We start from the raw sequence: 18,776 nt of genomic DNA on the forward strand, positions 1-18,776 counted from the left end.
TCCTTTAGCGCCACCTGGCGAGAACATCCGGTCGTTGGCGCGAAAGCCCCAAGAAGAACACGCTAGCCGAGCTCCAGGACGAGCTAATGAGCGTGCGATTACGCGAGGCCGAGGCCCAAGCTGAGATGCGGGAGAGTCGGCAGAGGGTGCTAGAGCTGGAAACACAGGTGTGGAATAAACAGGAACAGCACTATGCCGTCTACAGCACCCGCCATATTGGTTTTTTTCCTTCCTACCAGAACCAAATTCATGGTAACCAGCTACGTCGGGCGGAAAAGGAAGCTCGAGAACTCCGAGATCGTGTGGAGGTGTTGACGTCGCAAAACAAAGACGTCAACGCGCAGTTGCACGACGTCAAGCGGCGGCAAGCCGAGATGGAGTGCAAGAGCAAAGAAGAAGTAATGGCCGTCAGGCTGAGGGAGGCTGACAACATGGCTGCCATGGCGGAGTTGCAGCAGCAGATATCCGAGTTGGAGATTCAGGTCAGAAAATTACATGTACAGTGTTCCCTCGGTTATCGCGGTTAATGGGAACCCGGACCACCCTGCGATAAGTGAATTTCAGCGAAGTAGGGATTCCCCTTCAAAAATGCTTAATTTGAATATAATTCAAAAAATATATATTTTTTTAAAAAAATTAAATTATTTTTTAAACTATTTTTTAAACTATTTTTTAAAATTATTTTTAAAATTATTTTTAAAATTATTTTTTAAATTATTTTTTAAATTATTTGTTAAATTATTTGTTAAATTATTTGTTAAATTATTTGTTAAATTATTTTTTAAATTATTTTTTAAATTATTTTTTAAATTATTTTTTAAATTATTTTTTAAATTATTTTTAAAATCATTTTTCAAATTATTTTTTAAATTATTTTTAAAAATTATTTTTTATTTGTTTATTTATTTACCTCCCTGTATACAGTACACCATATAGAATACGGGTAGAGAGAGTGAAATTCATGTTATAACAAAAAAAACTGTAAAATATGTTGTTTCAATGTAATATTTGTATATTTTTTTTCCAAAAAAAATCTGCGGTAGCTGGACCGCAAAGTACCGAGGGAACACTGTACCAACCATATTTCTAAGGGCTATTAAATGTAGACCTTTATCTTATTTTGTATCCCTTTTTACTGGTTTAAAAGCAAGATCTGGCAACCCATGGTTATCAGTCTCGGCATCTGCTAGGCTTAAAAGGAAGTGGTTTCACTTTCCAATTTTTTGGTGCTAACAGATTGACAACAAATGTATTTTTTTGAACATTCCCAAGACGTTCAACGGCCGTGGCACCTGCTAAACGTAGCGGCTGGTTGATTTGCAGGAAACTAGATCGAAAAATACCCTCGATAACAACTTTTAAGGTTGTTTTTCACGGGGTCTTTTGGGACCCTGCTGTGTGTGGCAGGAAGTTGTTGCTACTTTTAGGGGGGTTTCAATCCTCCATCCACCTAACTTACTATTTACAACTTTAAATTTGTCTGTATTTTGACATATTTTGATGTTTTCCAGAAAGAAGAAGGGAAGGTGAAAGGTCAGCTGAACCACAGCGACGCCAACCAGCACATCACGGACCTCAAAGATCAAATCGGAGAGCTTGAACACGAGGTAATCTTAACCCGACCATTTTCTCACCTTTTCCCCTTCCTCAATCTTCTTTTTCACCTTTTTTACATTTTTTATGAATCTTCCGTCCTTGCCCCGAGATTTGTTTCCGGTTGTGGTTTGACGACGAAACCCAAAGATAAGTTAAGGTGTCAACTCCACCCAAAGGGCCCACTTCCTGTGTCATGATGTTAGCTCTCAAATGTAGTTAGCTAGCTTAGTGAGCTAAGTATTGTATTTCATTGCGAGTTGTCACTTTGAATTGAATGCTTTTATTGTCATTTTACAAGGAAATAGGTCGTCCAGGATGAGTTCTTTGGTTTTGGAGACGTTTAGCACCAAGTTGTTGATTCTATAGACACAAACACAATTAATTTACAGGAGGTTCCAAAATCTTTGACCCCATTTTGTAGGCCAATAATTTTAACAATCTTCTTTAGGATGACTTGAACTTGTGTAGAAATGTTTTGAGTTTTTGTGTGTAACGTTTGTCGTTTACATGTTAGTCTACTCGGACTCAGTCACCCAAGACGGTGGAGCGTGTCTTCTTCACTAAATTTGCAAAGAAGGCACCAACTACAAAACAAACTAAGACTTGGATCCAAACATTCCAAGGAAAGGACTGTAATGTGGCTTTCTACACTTCTTCACTCATCTGAGGACTGCACAGGAAATGGGGTCAACCATTTTGGAACACCCTGTATTTGCGAGGCAAATTCAACAGGTAAGGGAACAGGTATGTTTGTTTTTGATAAAATTATAAGTGCTACTCAAAGTAACAGATCTCATGTCCTGCTTAGGCATACTAACTTGATGTTAAGCAGGGTCGGGCCTGGTTAGTCGTACTTGGACGAGACACTGCTGTAAACTCTTATGTTACCAAGGGAAATTAGCTCAACTGTTAGCGTGCTCACTTAGCATTTGAGAAGCAGTGGGATCTTTAACTTACACAGACTGTAAGGGAGCTCCGTGGCCTGAGTGGTTAGTTTGTCAGTCTCACAACTCCGGTGTCCAATCCTGGTCGGCCCACCTGTTTGGAGTTTGCCTTGTGGTCAGCCGCCCACTGATTCCGGGTGTGTCTCTAGCAAGGGGACACCAACAAATGAAGTTCTACTTCTTTCGTTTTTTAAGTAGAACTTCATTTGTTAGTGTCCCCCTTGCGGGAGACACACCCGGAATCAGTGGGCGGCTGACCACAAGGCAAACTCCAAACTAGTGGGCCGACCGGGATTGGACTCTGGAGTTGTGAGACTGACAAACTAACCACTCAGGCCACGGAGCTCCTTTTGCAGTCGGTGCAAGTTAGAGATCCCACTGCTTCTTAAATGTTAAGTAAGCACGCTAACAGTTGAGCTAATTTCCCTTGGTAACATAACAGTTTACAGCAGTGTCTCGTCCAAGTACGACTAACCAGGCCCGACCCTGCTTAACATCAAGTTAGTATGCCTAAGCAGGACATGAGATCTGACACTGAGTAGCACTTGTAATATTAGCAAAAACAAACTTACCTGTTCCCTTACCTGTTGAATTTAGCTTGCAAATACAGGGTGTTCCAAAATGGTTGACCCCATTTCCTATGCAGTCCTCAGATGAGTGAAGAAACGTATAAAGCCATTGTACAGCCCTTTCCTTGGAATGTTTGGATCTAAGTTTTAGTTTGTTTTATAGTTGTTGCCTTCTTTGCAAATTTTGTGAAGAAAACATGCTTCACTGTCTTGGGTGACTGAGTCCGAGCAGACTAACATGTAAAATGCCTTTTCTGTTGCGGTCAACAGCATTTCTTAATCTGAAAAGATAGAAATGCCAAACGTTATACACAAAAACTTGAAACATTTCCGCACAAATTTTTCTGGGCTCCCTATTGGCATCTAACCTTTCTTCCATATCATCTCTCCCCTCCAGATCAGCTGCTTAAAGGGACAGCGCGACGCCTCAAACAAGACCTTTGATGGTCTCCACATCATCAACCACTACACTCGGCGCCGCCGTCACCGCGACGACGACGACAATGACGACTCTTACCACTCCTCGGACGACGAGCGAGGCCCCAAAGACGGCCGACGCGTCCTCCTCCACCCCAAACTGGGCGACAGTGACAGCGAGGACGAAGAAGACGAGGACGCTTTAAGGCTTTCCGTGCCTGCCAACGTTGGGAATCACCAAACTACCACTGTGTGACCAAAGGGGGCGCACTTGCTGCGAAGAGAGACAAAAAAGCACATTTTAATGGATATCACACTTCATCCGACGGGCTTTTTATACAAACGGTATTTTTTTAAACGACTCCATGTTGACGCCAGTGTCCATTTTGTCACTTTTTGGGGGCCAGGGTGGACATTTTGCCTTTTTGAAATGACACATTTCAAATTTGAAGATGGACAAACGCCAGCTTGGTGAAACGCCTGCAAAGGGATGTCGGTTGTCATGACGACGTTATCAAATTATCCTCGTGTTCACTCCATTTCACGCAACTCACCCGCTTCTAGACGACCAATCTGGAACTCTGACTCTCTACTTCAGTTTTAGATGAATAGGATCCAGATCTGGATCTGTAAACCGGTGCTGAACTTGTTGTTTCTTTATCAGGATCCAGATTGGAGTGGTTCCAGGTTTGGGTGAAGTTTTGAGCGCGGCGACCTGTCTTTTTTTTCTTGTTTGTTTTCAGCACTTTGGGAGTTTGCACAAAACACCACAGGTGAGATTTTTTTGTGTGCGTGGAGTTGACAATAAAATGTTGAACTTTTGATGTTTTTTTTCTTCTTTTCTTCATGTCATAAGATGACGGACGAGTACGCAGGAAGTGATCCGAGTGCCGCTGATGATTTTGAGCTGTAAAAACCACAGAAAAACAGATAAAGAGACTATAGATGTTAGCTGTGATTTATCAACATCAAATTTTACGTTTTTATTCGACGTGCAAGATTTATAAGATGTAAAATCTCGAAAAAAAACGTATATGATTGCTAAAGTTCAACAAAATAGACAGTCACGTAACTCATAGCTTACCATTAACAAGGATAGCTGACCAAATCACTTCAACTGGGAAGACTGGCTCAATTTCAAGTTTGGCTGAAATGTCCAATCCATTCCCGACTGAAAGAACCTATTGGGACAAATTTTATTAGTTCTAAAATTCAAAAAAATAGAACATATTAACTTTCCCCTTTAAAAAAAAGTATTATATTATCATACCCTGTATTAAAATAGATTTAAACCCTTTAAAACAACAGAAAGATGTTTGCTGTACTTTTAAAAATATTGCAAAATACAAAGTACATAAAATCATACTAATTTACTGCCTTATTCTTATCACATTGAAAGAAAAAATGTTAGTTTTTTCCGAAATTTAAATTTCCTATTTCCAAAGTTGCACCTTAACTGCTCATTTGACTACATATCATTTTGGGCACGTGCGCGCATCCTTGAAGGCAGGAACCAAAGTGCGCGTGCATGTTTTTTTTTCTTCATCCTATCACCAGTCCTATCTGCGGGCGTCTCGCTGAGCGGAAGTCTAATCGAGCACGGGCACGTGTCCCCACTCGCATCCTGTCGCGATTCTGCTCTTTCTGATTGGCAACGCGCGAGAACGCGCAGCGTGCACGCGCTCAGACTCAGCCTAAAGTTGACCATTTTCAAATAACCCCCCCTAAAAAAACCTACTCAGTCGTTTATGCTCCAAAAAAAATTCACATGATAGTCTTAGCCACGCCCATCGTTAATAACAACAAATTCAAAATAACTAGTTTTTTAGCAGTACATATGTTAGAAGAAAATTGGACGTTGTGTTCAATGACATCACGAAATTAAATACACTAAAAGCCCCCATGCCCCCTCCCCTACTATTTACACTAACCACAATCCAAATAAAGCTGTTTTTGTCACTCACAGAGAAGGAAAGCGCCCGAGGAGAGTTTCCTCTTCATCGTGGTCTTCCTCGCCGTCACCTGTCCGCGTGACACCTGGCGTGGCGCATGCGCAGAGTCGCACGGCAGCTTGCCCTTGAAAGGCGGACCGCTGGGGAAAGACGAGGAGAGAATTTAGGAGAAGAAAGCCGACGATGCCTCGCTCCTTTTTGGTCAAGAGCAAGCGGGCTCGTACTTATCATCAGCCGAGAACTTTGCAAGACCAAACAGGTAACACAAATTACAACATTCAAAAAAATACAATCATATTTGAAAGGGAGAAATTTGAATTTAACATGGTTTTAAGGGGACGTCCTGAGGATTTTTAGACGGTTTCCTGTGAAACTTTTCAAAAAAATGCATAGTGTTTTTTTTTTTACTGATAATTGTGGATGAGATTTTGTTTATAGATGCAGCATTTTGTCGGATATGTTTTTAATAAGTTATTGAAATAGGGATAATAGTTTTATAGTTAGCAAAATGGAAATATAAGGGTGATGAGTCTTTTCATATTTTCTTTCCCTTTTTTTAAATAACAGTTTCAAACCGCCTATTTTGGAATTTTACAGCTATTTTTACACATTTACTATACAAATACAACCCTACAATATTTTTTAAGAATGTGGCCATTTTCGTTTATACAAATTAATACCAAAAAATGTTTCTAAGTAAATGTTTACATATTAATTTTAATTCTTCATAAGCATAACTTTACGAAGAATCACTGTCTTCTTTCGTAGTGATATTACAATTTTAAATGTGCTTTTACAAAAAATATTTTGACTTTTAAATTCTTCTATGCTATAAATCAACTGTCTTACCGATCAAATAATATTGACTGCGTAGGTCCGTGGAATGATGGCAGTGTCTATCCTCCTCCTCATCCTCCACCACAAGCGAGCGGACTGTCGTGGAGCTTTCCCCGCCAGGAGGCCACTCTGACCGGGGACACATCGCGCCTCTCCCCGGGCCGCCTGGTCCCGGCCCCGGACACATCGCCAGCATCCCCGCCGAGCAGCGCACCTTCGCCGGACTATGGGGGCTTCTGGAGGCCGCCGTCTCCGTCCGCTTCGCCAGGTAAAAACAAATATTTGGTTGAAATCATGTCAAAATATGCACTTTTGTCGATGAATTTTAGCTTTTCACAAGGCTTGTTTTTTCCCGTCTGACGTCACTGTACAGATGATATCGCTCTTTAAATGTTTCGGTGCTGTTCGAAGTAGGATAACATTGGAATTTGCAAATTAATCTCTCAAAATAACCATTTAATTTTAACATCTGACATGTAAATTCGTCACCAATTTATTCGCTTTATTGAAAAAAAACTTTCAGTCCTATTCAATCAATTTGAAATGGGAGAATAGCAGCAAATTAATAGATTATCTCCCATTTAGAATGTATTGGACGTCTACTATATTAATAAACTCGTTGCCATTGACGTCCTAAGCGTCTCCTAGTGATCCTCCACTAATAATCCATGAATTTTCTTCCCCGTTTTTCTCCCAGTAGACTCCCTGAAATCCCTCTCTCCTCCTTTGCCCGACGAAGTACCGGCCGCCTTCTCAATTCCCTTCCGGCCCTATGACTGGAGCGGCTACCCGGGGGGAAGAAGCCTCTACACCGCACCGGCCCCCCTCGCGCACGGCTTCTACACGGAGCGGCCCCTCCGACCGCAGCACTCGGTTGCCTACCCGCAGGAGACACTGCCGACGCTCCAGACGTTGCCGACGCCGACGTCCTACGGTCGCCACGCCGCCTCGCTCCTCTTCCACGACGCCGGTGGTGCTCCGCCGGATCTTCTGATGTTGAGCGGTGCCTACAAATGCGTCAAATGTAGCAAGGTAAGGCGGATAATAGTCAAATAATTGTAAAAGCGGTCCTCACAACGGCGTAGACTTCCATTCAGGCCAAACAAGAGACATTGTTAGCAAGGGTAATCAGTTGATTGCATTCAGGTGCTAATTTGCGGAAGCGTTGTGAGAGCTAGTTTTTTTATTATTTTTTTTTTTTACAATTAACAAATAGCGACGTATGTCCTTCTGAAATGGCCAATAGTTTTACATAAAGATTGCGTTATAAAAAAATAAATAAAACTAAACGTAACGAACGTTGTTTATTTTCAAATAGAAATGCGCATTCAAGTGTGTGTGCGTAAAACATCAACGCGACTTTTTTCTCTTAGTCCATAATCTTTTCAATTAAACTATATATTGTGGTTGCGACACACTATGTAAGGAATATTGCAAAATTAACTTTAATAGGATTTCTTATCTATTTAATTATTCTCTATTCATACATGTAACATTGTTTGGTAAAGAGAATTGTAGCGGTGTAATTGTTCAAACTGAGAACATAGTTTTACATGCTGTCTTTAAACGTACCACGTCACTGATTGGAGAGAGACGTTTGGTGAGTTTCCTTGAACGGGAAAAGGTCTTGTTTTGGTAGCATTGATGGGCGTGGTCAATTCCTTCATCTTTGTAGTCTGGTGGAAATAAACTTTTGAAAAGTTTAACTAAGTTAAAGCCACCCAAGGCCCAAAATTAGCCAGGACCACCTTTGCTGCAAAAGTAGTGTAAGCAAAATAGCATTAATTGATCGAGGCATTTATTAGTTTGGGTAGCAGAATCTGTCAGACACTTGAAAATATTGTGGAAAATTCAGGTAAAATGCAGGAATTGACATGTACGGTGGTCTCAATCATGTGTTTTCAGGTGTTTTCCACGCCGCACGGGCTGGAGGTACACGTCCGCAGGTCCCACAGCGGCAGCCGGCCCTTCGCCTGCGGCATCTGCAGCAAAACCTTCGGACATGCCGTCAGTCTGGAACAGCACAAGGCCGTCCACTCGCAGGTGAGTCGCTAGTGCAAAAAATTATTATTTAGTTATTTTTTGATCAAATCCAGATTTGCTCTTTCAACATCTCACTTTGTATGTATGGTAAGGCTTTTGAGGGGGGGGGGGGGGCGTAGTATAGTAAGCTTTTTTTTCTTTAAAAAAACAACATAGTATAGTAAGCTATTTTTTCTTAAAAAAAAAAAAACGACATAGTATAGTAAGGCTTCCCCCCTCCAAAAAACGACATAGTATAGTATGGCTTTTTTCTTTAAAAAACGACATAGTATAGTATGGCTTTTTTCTTTAAAAAATGAGATAGTATAGTATGGCTTTTTTCTTTAAAAAATGAGATAGTATAGTAAGGCTTTTTCCCCTTAAAAAACGGCATAGTATATAGTAAGGCTCCCCCCCCCCAAAAAAAAACGACAAAGTATAGTAAGCAATTTTTTCTTTAAAGAAACGACATAGTATAGTAAGGATTTCCCCCCACTAAAAAACGACATAGTATAGTAAGCTATTTTTTCTTTAAAAAATGAGATAGTATAGTAAGGCTTTTCCCCCTAAAAAAAAACTACGTAGTATAGTTAGGCTTTTCCCCCTACTAAAAACGGCATAGTATAGTATTGCTTTTTTTCTTTAAAAAACGACATAGTATAGTAAGGCTTTTTTTCTTAAAAAAACGACATAGTATAGTAAGGCATTTTTTACCTTAAAAAAACGACATAGTATAGTAAGGCTTTTTTTCTTAAAAAACGACATAGTATAGTAAGGCTTTTTTTGCGTAAAAAACGACATAGTATACAATCACACAGGTTAACAAAACAACAATTTCACCAACAGGAACGTAGCTTCGAGTGCAAGATCTGCGGCAAGAGCTTCAAGCGCTCGTCCACGCTGTCCACTCACCTGCTGATCCACTCGGACACGCGTCCCTACGCCTGCCAGTACTGCGGCAAGCGTTTCCACCAAAAGTCGGACATGAAGAAGCACACTTTCATCCACACGGGCGAGAAGCCGCACAAGTGCCAAGTATGCGGGAAGGCCTTCAGCCAGAGCTCCAACCTGATCACACACAGTCGCAAGCATAGCGGATTCAAACCCTTCGCCTGCCATCTTTGCTCAAAAGGCTTCCAACGCAAGGTGGATCTGCGCCGGCACAGAGACGCACAACATTCCGTCAAGTGACCAATCCCCGATAACTGGACTAAACCTGCTTCCAAAATAAATAGCTTTTTAAAATAAGAAAGTGACTTTTTTCTGTTTGTTCAAATTTAAGTGCTTTTATAACTTGAATTATTTCCACTTAGTGTCACATTTTGTTCATGTAAATGCGTTTTGAGGTTCTTTATACTAAATTCTGTAAAAAAACACCAATATTGTATGAAATATAGCAGAAAAAGAGATTTAAGGAGTGATTTTGTAACTGTTTTTTTTACATTTGTGGAGAGCGAAAAAAGGCAATTGCTTGTATTTTGGTCAACAACAAAAAAGATTCCAATCTTTTTTTTGTTTGTTGTTACTCACCTTCGAAAGTTATGCTGGTAAAACAAGTCAGATTTCTTTCTCACTACTTAACAAATGATGGAAACATCCAATCACGATTAAGATCTGCTAAATTTACACTATGATTTGCAAGAAAATGAACATGCTATTTGTATGATGTATGATGTTTTGAGAAAGAAAATAAGAGATGATTTGGATCAAATGTTTTTGCTGTGATTGCGCGTGTGCTACGAAGAGTGTTTGTTTTGCCCACTCCAATCAAGTGTTTACACTATCAATAACACGCTGATTTCATGTTAATGTTTTTCTTTCACGGACGTTTTTTCTTTAAGAAAAAAAAAGACCATGTATAGTAAGTGTTTTTTTCCTAAAAAAATGACCGTGTGTAGTGTTTGTTTCTTTAAAAAATGACCATGTAAGGCTTTAAAACTTCTTACTACATAGTATAGTAAGGCTTTTCTTTTAAAACGACATAGTATAGTAAGGCATTTTTACCTTAAAAAACGACATAGTATAGTAAGGCATTTTTTACCTTAAAAAACGACATAGTATAGTAAGGCATTTTTACCTTAAAAAACGACAGTATAGTAAGGCTTTTTTTCTTAAAAAAACGACATAGTATAGTAAGGCTTTTTTTCTTAAAAAACGACATAGTATAGTAAGGCTTTTTTTTCTTAAAAAACGACATAGTATAGTAAGGCTTTTATTCTTAAAAAAATGACATAATATAGTAAGGCTTTTTTTCTTAAAAAATGACATAGTATAGTAAGGCTTTTTTACCTTAAAAAACGACATAGTATAGTAAGGCTTTTTTTCTTAAAAAACGACATAGTATAGTAAGGCTTTTTTCTATAAAAAAACGACATACTATAGTAAGGCTTTTTTCTATAAAAAACGACATAGTATATATAGTAAGGCTTTTTGCTTAAAAAAACGACATAGTATAGTAAGGCATTTTTTTCTTAAAAAACGACATAGTATAGTAAGGCTTTTTTTCTTAAAAAACGACATAGTATAGTAAGGCTTTTTTTCTTAAAAAACGACATAGTATAGTAAGGCTTTTTTCTATAAAAAAACGACATAGTATAGTAAGGCTTTTTTCTATAAAAAACGACATAGTATATATAGTAAGGCTTTTTGCTTAAAAAAACGACATAGTATAGTAAGGCATTTTTTTCTTAAAAAACGACATAGTATAGTAAGGCTTTTTTTCTTAAAAAACGACATAGTATAGTAAGGCTTTTTTTCTTAAAAAACGACATAGTATAGTAAGGCTTTTTTCTATAAAAAAACGACATAGTATAGTAAGGCTTTTTTCTATAAAAAACGACATAGTATATATAGTAAGGCTTTTTGCTTAAAAAAACGACATAGTATAGTAAGGCATTTTTTTCTTAAAAAACGACATAGTATAGTAAGGCATTTTTTCTTAAAAAACGACATAGTATAGTAAGGCTTTTTTTCTAAAAAAAAACGACATAGTATAGTAAGGCTTTTTTTCTTTAAAAAACGACATAGTATAGTAAGGCTTTTTTTCTTAAAAAAACGACATAGTATAGTAAGGCTTTTTTTCCTTAAAAAACGACATAGTATAGTAAGGCTTTTTTTCTTAAAAAACGACATAGTATAGTAAGGCTTTTTTTCTTAAAAAACGACATAGTATAGTAAGGCTTTTTTTCTTAAAAAACGACATAGTATAGTAAGGCTTTTTTCTATAAAAAAACGACATAGTATAGTAAGGCTTTTTTCTATAAAAAACGACATAGTATATATAGTAAGGCTTTTTGCTTAAAAAAACGACATAGTATAGTAAGGCATTTTTTTCTTAAAAAACGACATAGTATAGTAAGGCTTTTTTTCTTAAAAAACGACATAGTATAGTAAGGCTTTTTTTCTTAAAAAACGACATAGTATAGTAAGGCTTTTTTCTATAAAAAAACGACATAGTATAGTAAGGCTTTTTTCTATAAAAAACGACATAGTATATATAGTAAGGCTTTTTGCTTAAAAAAACGACATAGTATAGTAAGGCATTTTTTTCTTAAAAAACGACATAGTATAGTAAGGCTTTTTTTCTTAAAAAACGACATAGTATAGTAAGGCTTTTTTTCTTTAAAAAACGACATAGTATAGTAAGGCTTTTTTTCTTAAAAAAACGACATAGTATAGTAAGGCTTTTTTTCTTAAAAAAACGACATAGTATAGTAAGGCTTTTTTTCTTAAAAAAACGACATAGTATAGTAAGGCTTTTTTCTATAAAAAACGACATAGTATAGTAAGGCTTTTTTCTATAAAAAACGACATAGTATAGTAAGGCTTTTTTTCTTTAAAAAACGACATAGTATAGTAAGGCTTTTTTTCTTAAAAAAACGACATAGTATAGTAAGGCTTTTTTTCTTAAAAAAACGACATAGTATAGTAAGGCTTTTTTTCTTTAAAAAACGACATAGTATAGTAAGGCTTTTTTTCTTAAAAAAACGACATAGTATAGTAAGGCTTTTTTTCTTGAAAAACGACATAGTATAGTAAGGCTTTTTTTTCTTAAAAAAACGACATACTATAGTAAGGCTTTTTTTTTTAAAAAACGACATACTATAGTAAGGCTTTTTTTCTAAAAAAAACGACATAGTATAGTAAGGCTTTTTTTCTAAAAAAACGACACAGTATAGTAAGGCTTTTTTTCCTTAAAAAACGACATAGTATAGTAAGGCTTTTTTTCTTAAAAAACGACATAGTATAGTAAGGCTTTTTTTCTTAAAAAAACGACATACTATAGTAAGGCTTTTTGCTTAAAAAAACGACATAGTATAGTAAGGCATTTTTTCTTAAAAAACGACATAGTATAGTAAGGCTTTTTTTCTAAAAAAAAACGACATAGTATAGTAAGGCTTTTTTTCTTAAAAAACGACATAGTATAGTAAGGCTTTTTTTTCTTAAAAAAACGACATACTATAGTAAGGCTTTTTTTTTTAAAAAACGACATACTATAGTAAGGCTTTTTTTCTAAAAAAAACGACATAGTATAGTAAGGCTTTTTTTCTTAAAAAACGACATAGTATAGTAAGGCTTTTTTTCTTAAAAAACGACATAGTATAGTAAGGCTTTTTTTCTTTAAAAAACGACATAGTATAGTAAGGCTTTTTTTTCTTAAAAAAACGACATAGTATAGTAAGGCTTTTTTTCCTTAAAAAACGACATAGTATAGTAAGGCTTTTTATCTTAAAAAACGACATAGTATAGTAAGGCTTTTTTTCTTAAAAAAACGACATACTATAGTAAGGCTTTTTTTTTTAAAAAACGACACAGTATAGTAAGGCTTTTTTTCCTTAAAAAACGACATAGTATAGTAAGGCTTTTTTTCTTAAAAAACGACATAGTATAGTAAGGCTTTTTTTCTTAAAAAAACGACATACTATAGTAAGGCTTTTTTTCTTAAAAAAACGACATAGTATAGTAAGGCTTTTTTCTATAAAAAACGACATAGTATAGTAAGGCTTTTTGCTTAAAAAAACGACATAGTATAGTAAGGCATTTTTTCTTAAAAAACGACATAGTATAGTAAGGCTTTTTTTCTAAAAAAACGACATAGTATAGTAAGGCTTTTTTTCTTTAAAAAACGACATAGTATAGTAAGGCTTTTTTTCTTAAAAAAACGACATAGTATAGTAAGGCTTTTTTTCCTTAAAAAACGACATAGTATAGTAAGGCTTTTTTTCTTAAAAAACGACATAGAATAGTAAGGCTTTTTTTCTTAAAAAACGACAGTATAGTAAGGCTTTTTTTCTAAAAAAAAACCGACATAGTATAGTAAGGCTTTTTTTCTTAAAAAAACGACATAGTATAGTAAGGCTTTTTTTCCTTAAAAAACGACATAGTATAGTAAGGCTTTTTTTCTTAAAAAACGACATAGTATAGTAAGGCATTTTTTCTTAAAAAACGACAGTATAGTAAGGCTTTTTTTCTAAAAAAAACCGACATAGTATAGTAAGGCTTTTTTTCTTAAAAAAAACGACATAGTATAGTAAGGCTTTTTTTTTAAAAAAACGACATAGTATAGTAAGGTTTTTTTTCTTAAAAAAACGACATAGTATAGTAAGGCTTTTTTTCTTAAAAAACGACATACTATAGTAAGGCTTTTTTTCTAAAAAAAACCGACATAGTATAGTAAGGCTTTTTTTCTTAAAAAAACGACATAGTATAGTAAGGCTTTTTTTTTAAAAAAACGACATAGTATAGTAAGGTTTTTTTTCTTAAAAAAACGACATAGTATAGTAAGGCTTTTTTTCTTAAAAAACGACATACTATAGTAAGGCTTTTTTTAAAAAAAACGACATAGTATAGTAAGGCTTTTTTTCTTAAAAAAACGACATAGTATAGTAAGGCTTTTTTCTATAAAAAACGACATAGTATAGTAAGGCTTTTTGCTTAAAAAAACGACATAGTATAGTAAGGCATTTTTTCTTAAAAAACGACATAGTATAGTAAGGCTTTTTTTCTAAAAAAAAACGACATAGTATAGTAAGGCTTTTTTTCTTAAAAAACGACATACTATAGTAAGGCTTTTTTTTTTAAAAAACGACATACTATAGTAAGGCTTTTTTTCTAAAAAAAACGACATAGTATAGTAAGGCTTTTTTTCTTAAAAAACGACATAGTATAGTAAGGCTTTTTTTCTTAAAAAACGACATAGTATAGTAAGGCTTTTTTTCTTTAAAAAACGACATAGTATAGTAAGGCTTTTTTTTCTTAAAAAAACGACATAGTATAGTAAGGCTTTTTTTCCTTAAAAAACGACATAGTATAGTAAGGCTTTTTATCTTAAAAAACGACATAGTATAGTAAGGCTTTTTTTCTTAAAAAAACGACATACTATAGTAAGGCTTTTTTTTTTAAAAAACGACACAGTATAGTAAGGCTTTTTTTCCTTAAAAAACGACATAGTATAGTAAGGCTTTTTTTCTTAAAAAACGACATAGTATAGTAAGGCTTTTTTTCTTAAAAAAACGACATACTATAGTAAGGCTTTTTTTCTTAAAAAAACGACATAGTATAGTAAGGCTTTTTTCTATAAAAAACGACATAGTATAGTAAGGCTTTTTGCTTAAAAAAACGACATAGTATAGTAAGGCATTTTTTCTTAAAAAACGACATAGTATAGTAAGGCTTTTTTTCTAAAAAAACGACATAGTATAGTAAGGCTTTTTTTCTTTAAAAAACGACATAGTATAGTAAGGCTTTTTTTCTTAAAAAAACGACATAGTATAGTAAGGCTTTTTTTCCTTAAAAAACGACATAGTATAGTAAGGCTTTTTTTCTTAAAAAACGACATAGAATAGTAAGGCTTTTTTTCTTAAAAAACGACAGTATAGTAAGGCTTTTTTTCTAAAAAAAAACCGACATAGTATAGTAAGGCTTTTTTTCTTAAAAAAACGACATAGTATAGTAAGGCTTTTTTTCCTTAAAAAACGACATAGTATAGTAAGGCTTTTTTTCTTAAAAAACGACATAGTATAGTAAGGCATTTTTTCTTAAAAAACGACAGTATAGTAAGGCTTTTTTTCTAAAAAAAACCGACATAGTATAGTAAGGCTTTTTTTCTTAAAAAAAACGACATAGTATAGTAAGGCTTTTTTTTTAAAAAAACGACATAGTATAGTAAGGTTTTTTTTCTTAAAAAAACGACATAGTATAGTAAGGCTTTTTTTCTTAAAAAACGACATACTATAGTAAGGCTTTTTTTCTAAAAAAAAACGACATAGTATAGTAAGGCTTTTTTTCTTAAAAAAACGACATAGTATAGTAAGGCTTTTTTTTTAAAAAAACGACATAGTATAGTAAGGTTTTTTTTCTTAAAAAAACGACATAGTATAGTAAGGCTTTTTTTCTTAAAAAACGACATACTATAGTAAGGCTTTTTTTAAAAAAAACGACATAGTATAGTAAGGCTTTTTTTCTTAAAAAAACGACATAGTATAGTAAGGCTTTTTTCTATAAAAAACGACATAGTATAGTAAGGCTTTTTGCTTAAAAAAACGACATAGTATAGTAAGGCATTTTTTCTTAAAAAACGACATAGTATAGTAAGGCTTTTTTTCTAAAAAAAAACGACATAGTATAGTAAGGCTTTTTTTCTTAAAAAACGACATAGTATAGTAAGGCATTTTCACCTTAAAAAAACGACATAGTATATATAGTAAGGCTTTTCTTTAAAAACGACAGTTTTTCGCAAAAAAAAAAAACGACATAGTATAGTAAGGCATTTTTCTCGTAAAAAAACAACAACAGTATAGTAAGGCATTTTTTTCTGTAAAAAAACGACAGACTTCCTACTGCTTGAAACGGATTGGACGTCTATCGCCAATGAGTGTGAAATCAGTGAGAAAAGACACTTTTTGCTTGAAATCAGTGAATCACAAAGATTTGCCTTGGGTCACGCCTCATTTGCTCAACACGCGTGTGCCGGGCCTTTTCAATATTTTAAAGGCCACAAAAGAGAAGAAGAAGAAGACTTCACGCGGCCTAAAACGGCGAATAAGGGCGATAATATCTCACAATTATTATCATTAACATTTTATGTTCCCCCGGAGAGAAGAAAAAAAAAGTCAATCTGAAAAAAGCATCCATTAAACGCAACCGCATTCCCGGCGTGCCTCGGGCCACGTGAGCGCAAATCAATCACGTCTCTCGTTTTTAAAATGATTTATTAATACAACTTTTGGGATTTTCTAGCCCTAAAAATGGAGTACGAGTCACTGTAAAAAGAAACTAGCTAACTAATATTATTCGTTATAGGCATGCTGAAAAGATAGGAAATGAATGCGTTTTGAGTTTTTAGATAAATGTGTCAAGATCAAAATACAGTGGAAAAACCGGGACATAATAAGCGGACATTTTGTGTTGAGCGTCAGTAACTTTTTAGTCATGAGCCTGCCTTATGTTTTCAGGGAAAAAATAATTTTCAAAAAAAAAAAAATTTGTTAGATTGATAAACTTTCATCCTTTTCATATGAAACACAAACAGTAAATCAACTAGTATTCATGTTTTGGTAACCCTAACCCTTTGGTAACCCTAACCCTTTCCTATACTAAGTCAGTTTATTAAAACCCTAATCCGAACCCTACCACTAATCGTAACCCTAACCCTTTACTATACTAAATCGGTTTCATGAAAACCTAACCCTAACCCTTTACTAAACTAAATTGGTTTCATGAAATCCTAACCCTTTGGTAACCCTAACTCTAACTCTTTACTATACTAAATCGGTTTCATGAAACCCTAACCCTAACCCTTTACTATACTAAGTCGGTTTAATGAAACCCTAACCCTAATCCTAACTCTAACCCTGTACTATACTAAATTGGTTTCATGAAACCCTAACCCTTTACTATACTAAGTCAGTTTCATGAAACCCTAACCCTAACCCTTTACTATACTAAATCGGTTTCATGAAACCCTAATCCTAATTCTAACCCTGTACTATACTAAATTGGTTTCATGAAACTCTAACCCTTTACTATACTAAATCGGTTTCATGAAACTTTAACCCTAATCCTAACCATAACCCTTTACTATACTAAATTGGTTTCATGAAACTCTAACCCTAATCCTAACCATAACCCTTTACTATACTAAGTCGGTTTCATGAAAACCTAACCCTAACCCTATGGTAACCCTAACTCTTTACTATACTAAGTCGGTTCCATGAAACCCTAACAATAACCCTTTACTATACTAAATCAGTTTATTGAAACCCTAACCCTAATCCGAACCCTAACCCTTTACTATACTAAGTCGGTTTGATGAAACCCTAACCCTTTGGTAACCCTAACCCTTTACTATACTAAGTGGGTTTCATGAAACCCTAATCCTAACCCTAACCCTTTACTATACTAAATCAGTTTCATGAAACCTTAACCCTAACACTAACCCTAATCCTAACCCTTTACTATACTAAGTCGGTTACATGAAACCCTAACCCTTTACTATACTAAGTTGGTTTCATGAAACCCTAACACTAACCCTAATCCTAACCCTTTACTCTACTAAGTCGGTTTCATGAAACTCTAACCCTTTGGTAACCCTAACCCTAACCTCAACCCTAACCCTAACGGCAACCGACGACCAAACGTCCAGACACGGTTCATTCCACTTCTCTCAACTCACCAGTCGCCAAAGACGGCAACTGGCGTCCTATCTATTTCCACTGGAATTACCACCCAGCCCTGGGGCCGATCTAACGTTTGTTTTCGACTCGGCGCTTGTGTTAGTTGTCATAATATTTACCTTTCTTTGTTGGGTGGCGGTTGGACGAGTTGGGCGCTCGGCACTGATTAAGTCCTTCCGAGAGTTGAGGAAAGTTTGGGCGGTACACGGCGGGAGGGGGCCTGGCTCCGGCGCCCCCCGGCCCTCCCATCTTCCCTGCAACACGAAAGCTTATTCATTATTCACCTGATGTGACAAACAGTGCAAAGCAGCTGTCAGCGCCGCAACAAGGCGCACGCACAAATTATTCATGACGCCGCGCAGAAGAAAAGGAGAGAAAAGGAAAATAATAACAAGAAGAGACACTTTGACCTCCGCCGTTAAGGGTCCGATGTCCGTTCAGAGCGGGAGATTCGGCAGCCGACGAGAGCTAACGTAAATAAAAAGGAGTTTTTGCTAACTTGACGTGCTAGCGGAAACAAAAACAAGTACAAGAAAGGCTAACATTAAGGCCAGTGACATAAAACAACAAAACAACAACAATAATCATTTTGTTATACTGAAAAGATGATAATTTATGTAGTTATTGTGAGCTATAAAAGCTTATAACTAAAAGATAGACAATCACTTCTCTGATAATGTGAAAAATATAGCTTTGCGAGTTAAGATTATGCTAACGTTGTACCAAAAGCTATGCTAGCTAGCTGTGAACGATGGCAGCTAAAGA

General features: G+C 35.6%; 2 protein-coding genes across 4 annotated transcripts in view; one reads left to right on the forward strand and one right to left on the reverse strand.

Moving 5' to 3' along the window:
• Positions 1-9,969, forward strand: part of LOC144196627 (ecotropic viral integration site 5 protein homolog) — a 27,204-nt gene extending 17,235 nt beyond the window's left edge. Inside the window, exons 16-27 of the mRNA XM_077716980.1 lie at positions 9-167; positions 240-482; positions 1,512-1,607; positions 3,507-3,781; positions 4,191-4,299; positions 4,383-4,435; positions 5,493-5,556; positions 5,611-5,737; positions 6,353-6,583; positions 7,013-7,347; positions 8,221-8,358; positions 9,184-9,969. Coding sequence (XP_077573106.1) covers positions 9-167; positions 240-482; positions 1,512-1,607; positions 3,507-3,781; positions 4,191-4,299; positions 4,383-4,435; positions 5,493-5,556; positions 5,611-5,737; positions 6,353-6,583; positions 7,013-7,347; positions 8,221-8,358; positions 9,184-9,528 — 2,175 coding nt within the window. The 3' untranslated portion in view covers positions 9,529-9,969. The remainder of the gene's footprint in view (positions 1-8; positions 168-239; positions 483-1,511; positions 1,608-3,506; positions 3,782-4,190; positions 4,300-4,382; positions 4,436-5,492; positions 5,557-5,610; positions 5,738-6,352; positions 6,584-7,012; positions 7,348-8,220; positions 8,359-9,183) is intronic.
• Positions 8,097-18,776, reverse strand: part of c5h1orf146 (chromosome 5 C1orf146 homolog) — a 25,251-nt gene continuing 14,571 nt past the window's right edge. For 2 of the 3 annotated variants that reach the window (XM_077716906.1, XM_077716904.1), the window contains exons 7-8: positions 18,131-18,265; positions 8,097-8,366 (exon numbers count right to left, since the gene is read on the reverse strand). In XM_077716906.1, the coding sequence (XP_077573032.1) occupies positions 18,178-18,265 (88 nt within the window). In that variant the 3' untranslated portion in view covers positions 8,097-8,366; positions 18,131-18,177. Of the gene's footprint in view, positions 8,367-9,218; positions 9,406-18,130; positions 18,266-18,776 lie in introns of those variants that run through there. The other variant, XM_077716905.1, reaches the window with a different exon arrangement.

This window comes from Stigmatopora nigra, chromosome 5 (genome assembly GCF_051989575.1).
Source record: "Stigmatopora nigra isolate UIUO_SnigA chromosome 5, RoL_Snig_1.1, whole genome shotgun sequence".
Classification (NCBI taxonomy): Eukaryota; Metazoa; Chordata; class Actinopteri; order Syngnathiformes; family Syngnathidae; genus Stigmatopora; species Stigmatopora nigra.